We start from the raw sequence: 20,997 nt of genomic DNA on the forward strand, positions 1-20,997 counted from the left end.
CCGGGGGGCTCCCAGGCAGCACACTCTGGTGTGTGTCCTGCATCAGCCTTGAAGAAGGCGCATTCTCGCATCTCGATGCTCTACTAGTGCCTCCCTCACTCTTGTCCCCTTACAGGTACTTAGGTCCCACAGGGACTCTAGGAGAGAAAAGCATCGAAGCTCCCCATTAGGATCCCACCAATCCCTGTGTGCAGGCTAAAGAGGGACGGGAACCTCTTTGTGCCCTCTCCCGCTTGTGCATTTGCACAGAGGCTGATCAGAATTTGACCCCAGCTCTTAAACACTGCTCATGCAGAGCTGCACATTTGCAGAGCACTTCTCCTATTTAGGCTGCAAGCTTCTTGGAGCAGAGATCCGCTCTTACTCTGCTTGCAAAGATAAAAACATGAGAAAAGGGAGAAAGGTGGTGTGTGGATTATTGATGAGAAGAAGAAGGTAGGAACTGTGGCTTGAATAGGAGCTGTCCACACAGCTATTGTTTGTACAGCTCAATCTCCCCCTCCAATCTCTGGGGTGTCACCTACAAACCCTAAACATGGCTAATCCCCTTCTCTTCCCCTCAGCTCCCACATGACCTTTTTGGATCAGGGTGCCTCTTCCTGGTGACCCCCCAGAAACTCACAAGGGAGAAGCAAAAAGAAAAGGAGTACTTGTGGCACCTTAGAGACTAACCAATTTATTTGAGCATGAGTTTTCGTGAGCTCACGAAAGCTCATGCTCAAATAAATTGGTTAGTCTCTAAGGTGCCACAAGTACTCCTTTTCTTTTTGTGAATACAGACTAACACGGCTGTTACTCTGAAAAGGGAGAAGCAGTTTCCTGATGGCCAGATATTCGGGTAGCGGGCTACCTGTCCCCCAGATGATAGGGGGCAGACCTAGTCCCACTTGAAATGGATGTAAAGAGAAATGGGAAACAGCAACTGGAAGAACTAGGCTGGTTCCTATGGGTGATAAGAGATTTTTAAGGGTGCTTGCATAGTACATGAACCTGAACCTCTGTATGATCCAGATTTGGATCCAACCTGCAAGGCCCTGGCAGCCCTGGAGACACACATTAAAGCAGATCTGACATTCTCTCCCGTAGAGGGCCTTGCTATGCATTCACTAGATCACACATAGTTAAAAACACCTGAGATAATTGCTGGCCCTATCGTGTTGCATTTGGTTTGTTTAGGTAGATGCATTTCACCTCCCTTTGCATGTGCCAGCAAGTACAGCATAGTGTGCAAAGCATTTGAACAGTGAAGTTACTCAGCGAGATCATTACACAGCCTGGCATACTGCCAAGCAGCCCTTCACACACCACAGGCTGACAGCAAAGAGGAGGTAAAAATAATACTCAGCCATCGAGAGGAAGGAGAAATAATGGGATCCTGTTTTCGAAGCACTTTCACAAGTACCCTATATAACAAATGCTTTGAAAATTAATTTAGAAGTGGGCTCCTCAGCTCCAAAAACAAAGGCTTGCTGAAGATGCAAAACCCAGCTCTGGATTTTAAGCATCCCCAAAGTTCAAGAGCATTGGTTTAGCCCTCTATAGAGGTTAGGGCTATTCTGAAACGTTTGACATTCAAACATATGAATGTTATAACTAGTCAGTTTAATATAAACTAGTTATAAACTAGTCAGTTTAATATTATAACCCTCCATTTCACACCTGGGTAATTTAAACCAAAGAGGCTAAAGGTTTCGTGTTAAACAACACAATTACATCTTAGCTATTATGCTGACAATTAGTCAAACAGCTCCCTCTCACTTCGCTTTATTAAACCTCTTTCAGTTACCACAAACAGCCTTGTTTACTTACACTATACTGGGAAAATCATGGAACTGACTGTACACAGTGTTGCCAAATGCACAATTTCTCCTGTTTGTCTGGATGTTTCATGCAGCAACACAGCAAAGAAGAACATCTTAAAAATAGGAAGCTGTGACTGGAAGGCCACAAAAATTGGTAGGGGAACTCGGGCTCCTTTGGAAACCGCAGCGTTTGTCAGTTTTCAAAAATGAGTTCAAAGTAGCTCCGTGTTCTGCTCCTGTCTCTAAAGAGGTTGGGCACCTAGCTCCTTAAGGCTCCTTTGTGTCCTTTTAAGGGACTTTCCAGTCAACTGGGATTTACATCTGGGATTCTCCAAGATTACAGTGGGAGTCACTACTGGAGCCAGGAACTCTAGCATTCTAATCTCTGCTTTCAGTTCACTGGGCCAGGAGACGTATGGTCTGAGCACAGGACTGCACATCCAATTCATTGCATGCTTTTCCTTTGGTCTTTGGACTAATCTTGCACCACTGAATTTAACTGGAATTTTCCTCTTGATTCAGTGGTGATAGGATCAGGCTAATGTGTTATGAAGGCTTCACCATGGAGTCTGATGAATGGCATTTAAAAAAATTATTAAAGCAAAGTTGCAATAAAACATTAACCTACTACCTCGTACATTACTTATTCAGGATCAGGTTAATACTCAAAGAACCTGGCTCAAGATTCTGGCTTGCTGGCTGAGGAGCCCCCCTCTCCTGACTACACTAAACAGGGGGGACCAAATTTCTAAATACCTATCCTCTTTTTGGTGCTTCTCCTCTTGTGCACATACTTGGTATGAAAGCTTTTCCATTACAAGAACAATCCATATTTTACTCTCCCACCATTCCATCGGAGGAGGCAGGGGAGGGTCACATTTTTCCAATAATGTGTAATACAATGTCTAGCTGCTAACAATAAAAAAGAAATTAATTTTACTAGCTCCTTTACTGGAGCATTAAGTAAGCAGGGCCAGGGATCTCTAGGAAGCTGGCATTTTGTCATAAGAATCTCTTTCATTTCCTCGCAAGTGGTCATAGGGTCACAACCACCACATGTGCAAGTATGTTTCCCTTTCCCCACATCCCCTCACAGAGCGCCTCTTAGAAGCACAAATATGATTGCTCTTAACTGGAGTCAAATACCATCTATACAATAATTTATAAAAATTGTCTTTAGGAGCTACACAACTTGAAGAAAGTATATCCCCTTTCTGATATAGGGCCCCATTAATCCAGATCAATTAATTTTTGTCCAAATCTGTCTCCCATCTTTTCATCTGGGTTTATTCCTATCAATGGATTTTTCAATCAAAATAGTATGCATCTTAAAAATTAAACATTTTGTTCCAGCTTGCTCCTGAGTTAACTCCTTAAATGTGGTTAAGATCTATATAAAGCTGCTTCATATCCAGATTTCACAATAAAATGTTTGACTTGTAAATATTGAAAATACAGGATATTTATGTTATTTATATTATTATATATCTCTTGGTCTAATTTCAAATCAGCACTCAGGAACAGCTGTCCGAACTGAGCATTCTCAGCTCTTACCTGCAACAAAGAGTAACTCTGAAATTTCCTAGGGGTAAATTCCTGATTATTAATGCAAGTAAATAAGGCAGAAGGCCACTGTGACAGAAATGTAGAAAATTTGTCCAAAGCTGCTAAGGTGGTCTGGATGAAAAGGGGATTTTTTATTTCTGATCACCTACATTTCTTTTTAACCCAACAATTACTATGAATAGCTATATTTGGGCTCCAGTCTTATTTGGTTATACCCAGTGTTTGGTTATACCCTTGTTAATCCAATTGATGTAATATTTTAATTGTCAGGTGCTGAGTGCTATTTTTATGTTAGAGTGGGAGCATGCCCTGCAGTAACAATCCTTACAAAAATAAATACAGAGAAACTAGTGGTTAACTACATTTATATTTGTATCATGCTTTTTCTCCCAAGGCATTTCAATTACACACACATTTGATCACTGAAGTGCAGACACTTATGGTACACACCTCTAGAAACTAAGGCTCCCTATGTCACTTCCCATAAGTTGTAGAGATTTAACTTGATCTCTAATGTCCATACAGAGTAGACAGGGCCTCCTCTTTTAAGGTCAACCCATAAGATTCCCCCTGGCTAAACTGCATGGCATTTGGTTTATCTACCTAAAGAATATGAAGGGCTGAGTTCACAATGAAGAGATTTGAATCAGTGGTATAAAAGAGCCTTTTGTGCAGCTCCAGTGACTTCAGTTGCATACAGGACTTTGGTAGCCAGAGTTGATGGCTTAGTGGTCTAAGCATCAAGTTCAAAATTCCCATAGTTGCTCGTTTACTGTGCTTGCACACACATGCACAATAGCAGATGTCCCATAAGAGCCAATGAAGGGTGTGCTGAAAGGGAGAAAAATGGGAGCATGTGGGCCTGAGAGAGCTCGTCTGGCTTCAGTGTTGCCAACTCTTGTTATTTTATAGTGAGTTCCACAAACTTTTCTTCCTGGAGCAATGTCTGGTTGAGCGTAGGCTCACACAGGCAATTGCTTCTTCACCAATACAGATAACATTTGTACTGGATGGAAATCAAGTATAACTGATTATTGATGTAATCTTACTAGGAGCTTTCAAGCAAGTTGATAAACTGTCACCTGTTTGTAATTTGATCTAGTCACCATCAAAACCATATGGAGGCATTTTTAAAAATGCCTGAGTGGTGAGGTTTGTAGGATATTTGCAAAGTTAATGTAAACCTCAAACATAAGATTTTCTGACATTTTCATTTTATGGATGTTCCCATGATAGTGTGTGAGTTTTATGATTAAAATATTTAATAATAGAATGGCCACCTGATATAATCTTCAGAGAGAATGCCAAGATAAAATCAATTTTTAAAAAAAAGTTATTACACATATTTATCTGTGTACTTGCCTGTAACTATGTCTAGGCATCAGAGAATTAAAAAAACTCTGATCTGTGTTGCTATTACATTATTACAATTCTTCATGTACTTATTTCAGCTGAACTCCTAGAACTTGGTCTAAATTCTACTCTTAGTTGCACTAGTGTAAATTCATGTACATCGGTGATGCTACTCCAGTTTTATACTGATGTAACTAAAGAGAGAGAAGAGACCAAATTCTGCCGTCAGTCAATCTTTTCCCCATATCTTGTGCTGATTTAGTATCAGCCTCTTCCTGCTCCTTTGGCAATTTCACTTCTTTGGATACAAGAAAATCTTCATCTCTAACTCTGGGCACTTGGAACAGTCCACCTGTTTTTAAATTTAGTATGAAAGTGTCCTCTCATATTTACATAGACTCTAGTTTTCCTTTCCTTCTGCTTTCATTTTTAACTGTAATTCTATTTAAATATGCAAGGTATGGTACACAGTATGTAAGAATATGCTATAAAAATACAGTTGCACTGTATTGTTCGGAAAGAATTTTAAAATCCAGTTTATTTTTCAGTACCTATGGCATTCAGGCCAAATCCTCAAGTCATTCCTCTAGTAAAAGATCCATCAGGTCTGATTCTGAACTCAGACTGATGTGACTTCATTGACTTTAATTAGTTTATGTGAGTTAAAATCCCATTGAAATCCTAATTCTGCTCTGAATAAAGGTTGACGGCTTTCAGCTTCCACTGAAGTTAGGTGCAGGTGAAGTACTTAGGACCTCATGGGTCCAGGCCCAGGGCATGGCCTGTGTTTACTTTTGTGGATCACTCAGTTTGGACACTGGGGGGGGCGGAGGGGGGGAAGACATTTTGTTTCTAGATACTTCCATTTCCTGCGTTACACACACTAGTCCAGTGCTGAGTGTTAAGGACTTTAGCTTTGCAGATGAATGTTTAAATGAAATACAAAGCAACCCTGACTGACATATTTTATATTTCTAGTTCTATTTTTGTAGGGGATTTTAGCCACATTTTTCATCCTGGTGGACTTTGTGGAGGGAGACAGAGTGTGTGAGGTAATATCTTTTATAGGACCAACTTCTGTTGGTGAGAGAGACAAGCATTCCAGCTTGCACAGAGCTCTTCAGGTCTGTGAAAGTTACTCAGAGTATCACAGCTAAAGACAAGGTTTGAACAGATTGTTTAGCATAAGTAGTTAAGACATATTTCAAGGGACCAATCAAGGTGAAGTGGCCCATTAACACCCTTCCAGTCATAAAGAGGAAAGGGGGAGGGGGGGAGGGAGAGCAGCTGGGGGGTTGTTAGTGGGTTATAGATTGCTGTAACAAGCCATAAATCCAGTTTCTCTATTCAATCCATGATTTTTAGCATCTAGCCAAGTTATGAATTTAAGCTCCCATGGACCCAGCTACTACCTCTCGTGGGGGTGGATTAACTACACTGACGGAAGAAGCTCTCCCACTGGCATAGTGGCATCTTCAGTGAAGCGCTGCAGCAGCACAGCTGCACCGGTGCAATGTTTCAAGTGTAGACCTGCCCTCAGACACTTCTAACCACCGTACGCAAAGTTCCTCTGGCTAGTCGCTAGTGTTATGTGGATTAAAAATATACATGAACCTTAGTGAAATCTAGCTCCAAATCACACAGCAGGCTTTCATCTATATAATGGACCCAACCCAAACTTTGGGATCCAGACACCCCAAACGTTGGAACAGCTTTTATCTGGATTTGGATTTTGCAGCTCAGATCTTGAGCCTGCAGATTGCGTGGAGGAGCATTCACCAGCCCTAGACAACTCCTGTGCTGGGGAAATTTTCCCCTGGATTGTTGCTGCTCCTGTGTGTCACTGGAGTAGTGGCTGAGGATAGGGTGGGGAACAGATTCTTTGTTACTATTTCTTAGTTAGTTTTAATATTTTCCTCTTTATAATTAAAAGTTTTCTCTGCTCCAGCAGTTTATGAGACTGCAGTTCAGTATCTGCAAAGGATGCGTGGCTTCCAGCAAGGCCATTGCCAATAGGCTGTGTGGGTCTGATTCTTTGTTGTCCTGAACCTCTTGCAAACTGAGCCCAACGCACTACTATTCTGATCCACTAGCAGCAATGTAAATAACTGCACAATGCGCAGGGCAACGGGGGTCAAGTCCTGTGCTCGTCCACAGGTCAAAAGAATGCCATCCAGGACACCCTGCTACCCTGGAGACAGATTTCATCTGGGAGAAGGGCAGTAACATTCAAATCACCAGTTATAACTCAGAACCCCAGAGTGAAATAAAATCAGAGAGGTTAACGGGCCTGATTTTCCATGGCCACACACCTGGTGGAGTCATTTATACCTATGGAAAGTGAGTGAACTGCCGTTCTGAGGAGGTTGCACTTTACACCATTTGCTCAGCTCCCTCTGCAGTCATTTATGTCTGTGCAATGGGTAAGCAGAACCAGTTAACTTAATTCAGCACTGAACTACACCCAGTGCAGTTGTGGGATCATGCAGAGGGTCTAACTCAGTGCCGAATTTCATCCCAGTGCCTCCACTGAGGCCCATCCTCCAACTCAAGCTCTGATCCATCTATATAATCATTATATAAGGGGAGCAAAATTCCCTATGGTTGACCTCTAATGAGAGCCTCCTGCCTTCAGACAGCACATCTGCTGCTCTAAACCATTGCAACACCACATAGAAGCTAAGAAGCTCCCTAATGTACATTAGTCAAGTCCCAAACAAAATTAGGCAGTGCCTAGATGTCAAAACGTATCCCTAGCTGAGGGTCTTGGCCCTTCCAAACTTCACTGTCCTTAACTCAGGGCCATATAGCTTTCGTGCTCCCAGAAAGCCCAGTTGCTGTGTTACCCACCCTTAAAGAGGGTGTAGTGTGCACTCCCCACTCTAGAGGGCCAGCTGTGCTGGCTGGTTCAGAGGGAGGGTTGCCGCAACAACTCCTGCAGCACAAAGACTGCAACTAACCCTATGCATTGACACAGTGTGATGAGGAGTATTAACGCCCAGATACGTAAGGCAGAAGGGGAAGGAGGAGGGGCTTGTCTTCTCGGTGCAGCTATAGGGGCCAGATTATGCCCTTCCCCTCCGTGCCTTATCTCCCCCTTTTCACTTCTTCACAGGATTGTCCTGTCTCTCTCAACCCAGACTATATTATTTAAATACTTTCACTTACCTGACACATCCAGGTGCTCCAGGTTTGGACACAGTGACACTACATCAAAGACTGCTTCATTGGAGATGTTGTAACAGCCCGACACCTCTAGCCTCCTCAGCTCTGGACAGCACTGGGCAATGGTGTAGAGTCCTCTGTCTGTGAGCCGCCTGCAGCCACTAACAATTACCGTCTCCAACATGAGACATACATTTGGCGTGTCCTGACAAAGCCTCCGGGTCAGCACTTTAAGAGCTCTGTCTACGTTGATTGTCTCGCCTGTCAGGCGAATAGTCCTCCAAAGCCGTGGGTCCCAGGCAAGGTTATACCAGCGGCGACACACTCGTGCACAACGGCACAACTGGTTGGTAGGCAGGAAAGAGAAAATTTGGATCATGGAGTGGTCTGGGAGACGGTCTATGTTGGCCTGTTCTTTCTGCTGTCTGGACGCCAGCCGAATGAGGGGATGAGTAAGGCGGGTTGGAGGAGGTGAATGGACCATAGCAACTGTCTCCCCGGTGACTGAGGATGAAGAAGTGGAAGATCCTCGGCCATTCTGGAAGCCGTGAGAATTCTGCGGACATATTAGTGCTGGGCTGGGCGTGCTGAGTGTCCGCATGCTCAGGTCGGAATCTGAAAGATAACAAAGCACAGAACAGTGTTCATTTATAGCATTCAATTGCAATTACAGTGTTTCTTTTGAAAAATAAATTGACCCTGATTTTTAGGCAGGCTTGTCCCATCTACCAATATTGCAGACAAGAAATTGTGAGCATGATTAATGGCTTTCTGAGACACATTGTGATTTGCAGGTACAGACAGGGTCACTAGTTAGACATCTAAATGCAATACATCAGCAACACTGGATGCCATTTAAATGTAGCCCATGGTGTATGATCCCTCCTCTCCCACACAACAATAAAACTCACATTCTGGTGTTCTGAACTGTAAAAAATAATTGAACACACACACAACTTGCCAATCTTTCACTGCTGGCTGGAGCTGTGTGGCACTTGGTAGTTTCAATTCACAGGGATTCATTTCCTTCAGTGTTGGTTCATGTAGTTTCACATCTCCTGAGCATTGCTTTACGTTTCCATTTGGTTCAAAACTTGAAAATCAGAGCTGGCAAGTTTCACTGTACTGGGGGCCAGAAACCAGGAATTTTGACTGCAAGTTCTTTTCTTCCTTTATGTTGTTTCATGGAAGGAGAGCACTGTGTCCCAAGTTAAGTGCATTGGGTGACAGCACTGGCCCACCTGCATGCTCTGATAGGGTTGTAGGTGCCCTGCAGGCAAGTAAATGGTACTTGAGAGCATTGATTACATAACTGTTTCACTGCTCTGAGCTCTAAGGATTTCAGTATGTGTAAGACTCTGCTCGCCTGCCTGTTATCAACACATGCTGAAGAGAGTCTTCAGTTCTTCAAAGGTTTGTTTAAAAAATGTAACTTTCTCCCTCCAGAACTTGCGGCTAGAATTTTCAAGCTTGCACGTGTAAAATTTGGTGCCTAATTTCATGTTTAGGCATCTACATGAAACAGTTAGAAATGCTGATCATCCTGCTGAAGTCAATGGGAGTTTTGACTGCTCAACACCTTTGAAAATCCAGTCACTTAATTAAGTGCCAAAGTATGAATGGGGAGGGGCTAACTTTAGGCCTCTGAGTTTGAAAATTTTGTCCTTTCATTTTATGGGTGCCCTTTTTGCTTGCTATGCCCTCTTAAATCATTTGCAATAATGGAAGTTCCAGATGTGTCTCCTGAATAGAGTATACCCCCTACACCTAAACTTGATATTCTTCATCTTCAGATCTGCTCCCCACTGCTGGTGCGGAAGCCTTCACCTACACACCTACATCCCCAAGAGTAGTTCAGAATGAGATCACAGGATTGTGTTCTCGCTCAGACATGAGAGCCAGGAGAGCTATTATTATGCTATTGAACCCATAACGAAATTTTCTACTAGACTGGAATTCTTCCGGCAGCTTAGTGGCACATTTTACAGCAGTATTTCAGGACCACTGTTCATTGCATACCGATGAGGGGGAAGAAAAAGCAGGTGAGTCCCAGAGCTTTTTGCCAGTAAAAACTTCGAGAGCCTTGATGAAGTGAGCTGTAGCTCACGAAAGTTTATGCTCAAATAAATTTGTTAGTCTCTAAGGTGCCACAAGTACTCCTTTTCTTTTCACTTGAGTGTAATCTCTAATGAAGCACTTCACTGGAATCACATACCCTCCATTCTTTACAGTATTCTAGGGAGGGACTTAAAGAATTATCTAAACCCACAGCAACTTTCTAAAACATCTACTCTCCAATATTTACTAAGTGCTGGCCTACAGTTTGAGTCACTCTGAGATAGGATTTAATGACAGTGTGACATCCGTAAATACAATTCCAAAAGGGCAACTTAATGCATACATGGCAATTTTCAACAGTTTCTCTCCACTAGATAATTGGCTACTTTATACAGGCACTTTTTTCAATGTGCTGTTCTTTACAGCCCTGGAATACATATTTACATTTTGGTGACCTTAGAAAGTCAAAATTTACAAAGCAGCCCTGCACTTTCCCCCTTTGATTACCAATGCTTTTGAGCAAGATGCTTTTTATTATAGCCTTGTTCAGAGCCCAAGGATTGTTTGCTGCCATAAGAAAAATGAAGTTTCTTAATGGTCATAAAAAATCTCAGAGGAAGGCTGGGCCAGCAGCAGAGCTATAAAAGCTGACATGAAGTGGGGGGAGAAGCGGGTGTGCACTTTGGGGGAATTTTCTTTGTCCATTAGGGAGCTCTGTTTTATTTCAAAAGTTTTTGTTTTTTATTTCCTTCCTAATTAATTTATAAGTTGTAGGGAAAATATGTAAATAGAGATTAACCAAATCAAAATCTAGTGTCTGAACACCCATGCGTTAGTGAGGATGTCTAATCCCTGAATTTTAGTCAGTTAGACACAGAGGATCCATTCGGGATCGAACCAACGCATGACATCCCCAAATATGTGATCACTGAAATCTAGCTTCTCTCTCTACATTTCCAATGTGCCCCTATTCTGATAAGACGACTTAGCCAAGATAGTCAGGGACACAACATCACACTCTGTGGGTGTCCCTAACCCTTCAAGTGCCAGAAGCTGGGACTGAATGACAAGGGATGGATTGCTTGAAATTGCCCTGTTCTGTTCACTCCTTCTGAAGCACCTGACAGTGGCCACTGTCTAGAAGACTAGTGGCTGGCTAGATGGACCATTTGGTCTGCCCCAGTAGGAACACCACCAACAGCCTTGAATTGTTTCTTTCTATGTCCCACAGAAATCTAGTCTCCAAGGAATTGTCATGTTCCCTTCTGCTCCTCTTGCGGCTCTGCAAATACTGCAGGATCAGGTGCTCCATGCTTGCAATGCTCATAGCAATAGTGCGGGCTGTGCAGGCTCCGGGGTTCTGTGAGAGATGGTGGACAGCGAGGAGGAACATGCGAGTTTACAGGGATTTTGAAAAGAGGTGTGAAATATTATGGGATGCAGATGAAGTTATGGGATGGAGAACACTGAATTAGGGCAGGTTGACCTCCATGTTCCCAATCCCCCCTGTGCGACTCATTTTGGTCCCATGAGGCATTGCAAAAACTTCCCAAAACACACTGGCTGGATGATGACGAGTTGCACAATGGGATACATACCCACAGTGCATTACCCTCTGCACTCTGATACAAGCACTCCTGGTGAGGACACACACCTCTGACAGAAGAAGAATAGTGTTCACACACACAAGCGATGTAATAACTCCGGTGGCTGCATGCTGACGTAACTTAGACCAACATAATGTTGTAGTGTAGACATGACTTAAGTTTCAGAGTTTCAACTGCCAGACAAATAAGGATGCTCAATGTTACTTTGAGCTAACTCAGTGTTACTTTAGGTGCAGTTACTGCATGACATCTTTAGTTCTCTTTATGGGGAGTTTCATCCTAGGTGCTTATATGTATAATGGGCAAGCCAATAGCTACTTTTTCCATAACAATAACAATACAACCTCTATTTTAAGGGCTTGTCTACATGGGAAAGTTTTACCATTTATACCAGTATAATTAAAATAGATATGCACTACCTCTGATTGAATTCCAGAATGAGAGTTGCTTTTTTTTGCTTTAGTTTAAACCCCTTTCCAAGTGACATAAACTACATTGAAAAAAGCACTCTTATACTGGAATAAAAGTGTCCACATGAGGAGTCATGGGTTAAAATTCACACCTTAGGGCTCATCTAAGATAAATTGGTATAAGGCAAGATTTTTTCATTCATAAACTGCTCTAAATATATTAATTGTTGTTTGCACTTTCTTTCACCAACAGCAGTTGGTCCAACAAAAGATCTTATCTCACTCACCTTGTCTCTCTAAATATATTAAGAGCTGATCCAGCTGTGCATTCCTTGCACAACCAGAATCAGATAGTTAATGTCAAATGGCACCGAAAGTGAAGTAATTGCTATAGTTTTTATTAAGCAAATACATTTTTCCTTCTGAGAATGCATTTGTGAAAAGCTGGAACTAATTCCCCTCCCCCCTTTGTCCCTTGCCACTTGGCAAGCTTGATTTTTATTCCCATATTTTGAACAGAGCTAAAAATACCATGGCTGTTGTTAGTTAAAACACAACAGTAATCTACATAAAAATCTACACAAAAAAACATCTTCAGCAGCTCTAGGAGTGAGTTTGTTAGTTTGTCATTGCTTCAAAGCCACTTAGATAAGATTTGTGTGGCATCTAGCTACCTAGGGCCAATGCTGCATTCCTTGCATACATAAAGTTCTCACTAACATCAGTAGGAGTTTGGGGTTTGCAGAGAAAGCTGGATCAGGTCCTTAGTGGCTACCATTGTGTTTCTGATTCTTGTACTTTTGGGAGACGAAGTAATGGATTAAAAAACAAATCTAAGAATTTGGAATAAGGATTCACCTTTTAAGATTGTAACAGACGAGCAACTTCTGGACATAAAATTTTGGGAGGGATGCATTTTCAAAGTATCTCCAGTTTGTTCATGTGGATCATACCCAAAACTTTAAGTGAACCTGCAGGCTCATGCAAATTAAACTAAGCCGGATGCAGACCAGAAGGAAGAGAATGTTTGTGTCTTAGCAATATTGAACGATGGAAAGATGTGATCACATGGTTGTGCAACTGAGATGAATTTTATCCCAGTTGGCTGCAAACAGTATTCTGCAGCAAACATTCAGCTTCCCCAAGAACGGATCCTCCAGCATATTTTCCACTTTTCCTCATCAGAAAATCATACTGTGTGAAATGTAGTGTTTTCTTCCAGGATCAAATCCTGCCTGCTTTGAAATACAACACACTCAGTGAAGTTGTGGCCCTGAATAATGTGGCCCTCAAAACTTTAATACTGAGAGAGGAGATTAGTGGAAAGGAGTAAGCTAAACAGTGAAAGATGGAAAGGCTGAAGGAGGCTTAAAGCTAAGGGTCAAGCCACAGTTAAAATTGTTGTGCTCCACCCTAAACACTGTGATATTTAGATGCAAAGAATTATTTTAGTTGACTTTGGCTTAGTCTAAATGCCTTCCTTGAAATAGGCCTAGGGTTTAGTAAACATAGGATTAACCTCTAATTCTGGAAAAAAAGAGCCCTCCAGATTCGGGTATGGTAATGCAGATGCCCAGAGCAAGGATCTCTAAATAAAGGTAGAGGAAGGTATGAAAGTGAGTTCCATGTGAGACAAACAGCCCAACTTCTTGTGGTCTGACTGGAGGAAGACTATTTTGGCTTATTTGGTCCAGCTGCTTCCTGTAGCCCACAGGTGACCTGGGTGGTTTCACAGCGACGGTGACATGCAGAACAGAAATGTTGACCTGTGTAATGTCTGTATTTTAATGCGGTAATTGAGTGGATTGGTTTAATCTCCAGGCACCATCTTTCCTACTATTCACATAAATGTATGTGCCAGGCCTGTAAGGCAGACGATAAAGGGGAATGAGGAACAATACTGGAGAAATAATACCTACAATGGAAAAAATATATACATCCTTATTCTGCGAAGCAGCTCTTCAGGTTTTTATACTATGACCATCACCAGGGTAGCTGAGCACCTGAACCACAACTATAAGAGACTACATCTGAGGCTACTGACCAAGTAAGGTGTTTCCAAGCTTCTAACTAAAGGTATTCACCTCCTGCCTGACACTACTACAGACACCTGCAATTTGTGAGGCGTAGCTGTAACTGAAAGCTAAATCGGGGGCACATGCTCTATATCAGATTAGATCTATTTATATTGCAGTTTCCTGAGTTTATTTTCCTTTTCAGTTCTGAAAGTGATCCATCACACCTGCTAGTAGGCTGCAAAGTATTCTCCTTTTAGCTAGCAAACACCATATTTTTCTGGTTGTTGTTTCTTTCCCCCTTCCTTCTGAAATGTGGCCAAATTGCAAAAGCCTTTCAGAATAGAGATTTTTTCTGGTAGCAGAGCAGGTCTCTAGAGACTTTGTACAAGCTATGAGACACCATAATTTTTCCAAATTTTAACTCTTTGTCTCCAGCCTCAAAACCATGCAATACCACCCCTACCCCTTCTAGCCAAAGAATTATACTGGACTGTTTTAAGAGTCTTTAAAGCCACCCTGAATGAGATGAAGGAGTCATGGTTAATGTTAAAAGTTCCTTCTTCACGAGAGAAGCATGCTACCTCCTAAATTTCCAACACAGGGATTAAGAGACCATAATAAAATTTGACTCTCCAGTATGGCAGGTCAGGGTATCACTCGAGTCTGACTGGTACACAAGAGCCTAGAGCAAATTGCAGCTTAAGCATTATAATTCAGAGATGTAGGACTCCGAAACTCTAGAAAAGACCCTCCATCTTCAAACCCTCAGCCAGGCCACAGGGTCTGGTTTACTAGGCTGAGGGTCTGAAGATGGAGCTCCTTTTCTAGAGTTCTGCTTCTCTCTCAAAAACTGCTCAAAGTGCTGAGAACCTCCTGTGAGGCACCCTCTGGCCATGTCTGCCTTTGGGAGTAGCACCAGTTCAGCACTGGTGGCCAGCAATTGATGTAGCTCATCAAGTGCTAAGTGTAGACAAGGACAAGCTGTGGCTTGGACCAACTGAGCGTGAGCAGAGGAAAGTCTCTGCTAGTTCAGTTGATCCATGTGTGTCGTCATATATATTTAGCAGTCAGCACTGGTGCAGTGTCATTGATTGCTGACCACAGAATACTTTGGGGGTACTCAGTGGAAATTGAGGGTGCTCGGCACCTTTCATGATATATTCTGAACCTTCTGGAATCGGACCCTTAGTCCTCAACTCACCCTCTTCATTATGTGTATTTGGCAATTACAACATACAAAGAAGCCCACAAGGATTTGCATATCAGTGATCCTCCCTTTTAACATAAGGGCTAAAGTATCTCTTGTTAAAGCCCCTCAGGTTGAAGGCATGTGTTGTCCTGACCAATGAACTCAACTACTAGAAATCTGCTTGGGTCGACAAGTTACCTTTTTTATTGCTAAGAGACAGAAATCTCCAATATATCCGAGCTCATTCAGATGTATTTGTCTCTTAATTTCATTTTTTATATACAAACTGCACAATGGTGGGTTTAAAAATGAAAAGAAAGTGAAGGAACCTTAATGCTTTGAAAAAGGGCTGTATTGACAACCATGGAGATAGACGTGTTCATTTGTCAACCCACCCCCCAAAAAAGGTGTAGGTGCAAGCAGTTTGAACGCCAGTTTCCTAACATGCCGCATTAGACTAACAGTATCCTGTATCTGCATGGATTTCCGCAGCTCCCCAACCTTCTAGAAGCCATGACATGTAATTTCAAGTTTATTTACTTTATGTTACATCAAGTATTAAATGAGTGCAATTAAAAATAACTCATTGTGATGTTAATTTATCAAAACTGTATACAGATTTTTCTTCTATTCTTGTCTTAACTGATTTTTGCTATTGCGATGTCATTCAATAAAAATTAATATTGGAAACAAAGGAACGTTTCCACAAACAGGGTACATATCACTTAAAAAAATTGAAAAAACATTGTTATCTAAATATCCATATCTCAGCCTATTATTTTTCATGTCAATTTTAATCCACACTGGAGCTACAACTGTATCAAACCCCACCACAAGAGGTTTGCTGGAATCTGTAGATGTTACATATGTCGAAAGGTTTAGTATTACCAGCCCATGGAGTCATCTTAACAAGTAGGTGTAAACTGCTGGCATACAGCATCAGCCTTTGAAATAAAGACAAGTTTGAGGATCCTGATAAAATAAAACGCAGAGGTTTCTTTTCCTTACTGAGCCAGAGACAGAGGAAAAGATCCTCCATTCAGAATAACTTTACTCACCAATATCTCTAGCCCGCCAGAAATTAAAAGCAAAGTAATTACCCTCTTCGAACAGCATGCATATGACAGCACTTGGAACTACCGCACTATAGTTCTGAGCTTGATTGTAAAAGGTGCTAAGCACCTCCAGCGATGACTTTCATTCCGTTCCCATTGACCGCAGTGGGAAATGAAGACTCTTAGTGCTGCTTTACAAGATCAGTCTTCACTGCAAAGTTAACTCAAGTTAAAACTTGAGTGTTGCACAGAACTTGCATCCTGTTCACAGACAGGACTCCTTAACTTCAGTGTGATGGTGCTGGTAATCAAGTTAGCTGACCCATCTGGGGGAATAGGTTAAAACTCAAGTGAGCACAACCGAGCTGTTAACAAAACAACTCTGCAGCGTGGATGCAGGCTACTGCACTTGAGTGCTGCTACTCCTCAAATGGCTTCACATTATTCCTACCATGGGGCCAAACAAGTTCTCCCACAATTCATAGTATACATTCATAACGCATCTCAGGTTACTACAGTGCAAAGAATTATGGGATTTGCCCTTATACATCTTAGTGCCCCACATGAGTGTGTGCAGCCAGTGAGGACACAGCAACTCAAGTATTATTTCACAGTGTAGACAATTCCAGTTAACTCTGCAGTGAAGGCCTACCCTCAGCAGCTGTTCAGGACTGTACATTTGAAAATGTAGGAGACTCAAAAATTAAAGCTTGTGAAAGGTGCCAAGATGACAACCTTCATGATTACTTAACAGAACGGGCCCAACACCATCCACAGCAGTACAAGTTTCCCCACACAACCCTGGCAAAATGTTTTAGCTCTGTTCTGGACGGGATACTTCCTGGGGTAAAAGGGTGGTTCAAGTCTCTGGTCTTTTGGTTACCATTTGGGCCTTGGATGCTCTGCTGTGACAATGGCAATTGTGGCATTTTATTTTATTTGTAGCAACCAGTCTACTAGAAATTTCAGCCTAATCACTATTTTATAGAGCTCTCACTGCCATAGTATTTGAGCATTTAACGATCATCAAAACTTTTCATGGAGGCCATTGAACAGTCTTCAGATGGTACTGGCTTTTAGTCAGTGTTCACTTGCTTTGGATTTAAACCAGTGACCCCAAGATGAAAGGCTCTGTAGCCATTAATAATCCAATAAGCCATCCAATCTCTTCTCTTGGGAACCTTGCAGAAAAGAATGCTTTCAGAGTAGCAGCCGTGTTAGTCTGTATCCCCAAACAGAAAAGGAGGACTTGTGGCACCTTAGAGACTAACAAATTTATTTGAGCATAAGCTTTCGTGAGCTACAGCTCACTTCATCGGATGCCTGGGTGCCACAAGTACTCCTTTTCTTTTTGCAGAAAAGAACACACTCTAGATAAATTTGAGACAATCCAGAGAGGGAGGATAAAGGAATGATAAAAAGATTAGGGTATATGAACCAAGTTGAAAGGCTAAGAAAATGTACCATGTGCAGCTTGATGGAAAGGTGATTAAAAAGAACTGTGCTAACTCACATTATTGCTTCAAATATTTGTAGATATGAGGTAGGGGAGGGATTATTTACAATGCTTGAAAATGGAGATAACAAGCAGCAACAAGTTTCAAATTAAAAGTTACATTTTAAAATGATCAGCAGTATGAGCAACTTGGCAAAGGCATGATCTACCTAAAGAGGGAATTGGGGTGGGATGTCTAGAGCTGTTTAGCAGGCAGCTTGATAAAACAAATGAGGAACCAGTCTAGGAGGAAAATCCTGCTGTTTAGACAAGATGACCCAAGAAGTCTTTCCCATGCTTTGTCATCAACAAAAGACTACTATTTTTCTGCCAGCCTAGCTTTCTGTCAGAGAGTACACACAAAGCTTTTATGATTTTTTTTTAAATGCAACTCTTTGTTGAAAAATGTTGGCACATAAACATTTAGGATGTAGGAAAAACAAGGGGCAGGAATAAGGTAATCAAACTATGTACCCAAAGGAACACTGATACCGTGAACCAGATTCTCCCCCAATGGTGCTATGCCAGTGTACACCTGCTCAAAATCTGATCCATTGTTTCCCCATCTAGTTTGCATAAATATTTATTTTAAGCTAGAAAGTGATACATTGGTTATAGCTTTCCAAGATCAGTAGAGTACCTTTCAGAATGGACTTCTATAACCTCTGTAATCAGATCGTATTTCAAAGATGTCTAAAATGATTCCCCTCTAGAGTATACAGAATTCACTCCAGAGCACAAGGCTCACACAAGGTCACACACACTGAAAGACCCAAGTAAAATGGTACAAGATGACCTCTGCACTTGTGTGAATTTTACCTAATTTTCCTTCCCCCCTTTGGCTGGAGTGTGCTGAACTTGATAATTCTTGTATAAATAACAATGATAAAAATATGGCTGGGAGATCATTTATCCAATGGTTGTATGTTTGACCAATTCTGAACTGGTTCACAGAAACTTTTGAGTGACACGTTCTGTTGCATTGTTCTTCGGGCTGTGGGGCCATTTCATTGCTGTGTAGACTTCCAGCCTGGAGCCTGGGACCTCACACGGCACAGGGTCCTAGAACCAGACTCTAGCTAGTGCTGGAGCCTTCTGGTTATACAAGAACAGACCACCGCTCCTGACTCTTTGGCGACCACAGTCATAGAGCAAGGTCAGCCAAGTAGTACAACAAAGGGGACTTTCTATACAATTCAACAAGGTTCACTGTACAAAGCATGGAGAAAATGGGTTTTAAAGAGGGACTTAAAAGTGAAGGAGACAGGGGCCTAGTACAGGAACTCTCACTCTTTCGTCGCGTGGACTCTAGAGGGACACTAGAGGGATGTGGACCCCCCCTACGCTCTCTCTCTCTCATTCACAATTGCACAACCTACCTCCCCTCCAAGTCACAATCACATAACATCCCTGTGGCAACTAAAGTGATAGTTTACAGAGAAAAGTAACATAAGAAAATAGTGTATTTTTAGCAGCTTTTAATGTATTTGGAAACAAGGAGGAGAGCAAGTACCATGTGAACATAAAGTAAAACAGTCACAATTTTAGTTCATCCAATGAGGAGATTAAAAATAGTTTACATTAGGAGATATTTCAGAGACCCACAGTGACTTCATATTTTCCAAACTCCTGATTTACAAGTTGTCCAATCCTGCAGGGTGCTAAGTACTTCCTGAAAGGTACAGAGCAACTTTCACTGCCATTGGCTAATGGAAGTTGAGCACCCTCAGCATCCAGCAGGATCAGAACTTCTGAGTCTATGTTAAGTCTGCAATTTTTACTGTACTGGTACAGTCTCATTGCTGTATTCTATTTACAGCAAGAGTCATATTTTGCTAACACTTTTGATAATTGCCTGTAAAGTATACCTCATTTTACCCTGCTGAATTAGATTCCACAAATGCCAAGTCTGTGTCTATTTATAGCATAGGCCAAATTCCCAGGAAGCATGTAGCATATACAGTAACATAACACAGAAAAAGCACCAGTAAGTGAACTCCTGTGTTAAGTTTCAGAGTAGCCGCCCTGTTAGTCTGTATCTGCAAAAAGAACAGGAGTACTTGTGGCACCTTAGACACGAACAAATTTATTAAAGCATAAGCTTTCGTGGGCTACAGCCCACTTCATCGAATGCATAGAATGGAACATACAGTAAGAAGATATATATTTATATATACAGAGAAGGTGGAAGTTGCCATACAAACCGTAAGAGGCTAATTAATTAAGATGAGCTATTATGTTAAGGAAAGAAGAGAGGCTCCTAAATCTGGTCCATTATTATTAAAAGTGGTTTCAGTTGCATTTACTCATTCCCTCATCTTTAATTCAGTTTAGATAACATCCAGTTCAAATGCCAGATGGTGACAATATCTTTTTGTGTATAAGACACCGTTTTGGAAATTATTATTGCAGTCTGGAGGGAACTGGGCAATTCGGGGAGGGGGGGTTGATAGAGAAACGTGGAATCTTTCACCATTTAAAATCACATCTAATTTGAAAGTAACACCTTTCACTTGCTACCTCCTGGCTGTTCCTTAGCCTATGTGAACAGGTATCTGCATCACAAACCACCATCACTAATAGGAATGCCGGTTGACAGTCTCAGCAAAAACCAAGGAAAGAGTAACCAAACAGTCCAAAGCATCACCCTTCCACTGTTGGTGAGGAAATGCACCGAAGCTTACATGCTACAGAGGACCTTGCAGCTCCATGGTGTTGAATTTCTTGGGCCTGATTCTGATCTCACACCAGTGTAATTCAGAGGCTTTCAAATTTTAAGATGATTCAGCTCCATGGACTTAGTGAGAGAACAGACTTAGGTCTTTTGTGAACCTTTACCTATTCAATTGCACATTACAGTATGGTAAAATGGAACACTTTAAAATGAATTGGAAGCTGGGAAATGAGGTGTCAAAGAGTTGCCTGGAAATCTTTGGACTTGTCTACTAACAATACTGGTTTAGAAACACAGTTAAAGTGGTACAACACATTTGTATGGACACAGTTATACCAGTATTAAGGTTTTCATACCAGTATAGTTTATTCCTGTCCATGCTGGTCTTGCATAGGCTGGTGCAGAATACTAATGGGAGGGCAGACTGGGATAAGTACCTCCATAGAGGCAGATTATTTGAGCTTTATGTTGGTGAAATGGCTTTTGTACTTATTGAATAATATTTTCCCCTTAAGGAAAATGGCTATTTGTGGGTAGTTAGCCTCGCCAACTTTTGTAGTTGTAGTTAAAGTCAACCAGGCTTTAATATTGCATTGCCTCTCTGT

At 41.7% G+C, this 20,997-nt stretch overlaps 1 protein-coding gene across 5 annotated transcripts in view; it reads right to left on the bottom strand.

Moving 5' to 3' along the window:
- Positions 1-20,997, bottom strand: part of FBXL7 (F-box and leucine rich repeat protein 7) — a 325,721-nt gene that overhangs the window by 7,742 nt on the left and 296,982 nt on the right. For all 5 annotated transcript variants that reach the window (XR_007355143.2, XR_012667085.1, XM_048839634.2 and 2 more), the window contains one exon: positions 7,890-8,501. Coding sequence is in view for 3 of the 5 variants with exons in the window: in XM_048839634.2 (XP_048695591.1) it covers positions 7,890-8,501 (612 nt within the window). In the remaining 2 variants the exon portion in view is untranslated. The remainder of the gene's footprint in view (positions 1-7,889; positions 8,502-20,997) is intronic.

This window comes from Caretta caretta, chromosome 2, assembly GCF_965140235.1.
Source record: "Caretta caretta isolate rCarCar2 chromosome 2, rCarCar1.hap1, whole genome shotgun sequence".
In the NCBI taxonomy this organism is placed as follows: Eukaryota; Metazoa; Chordata; order Testudines; family Cheloniidae; genus Caretta; species Caretta caretta.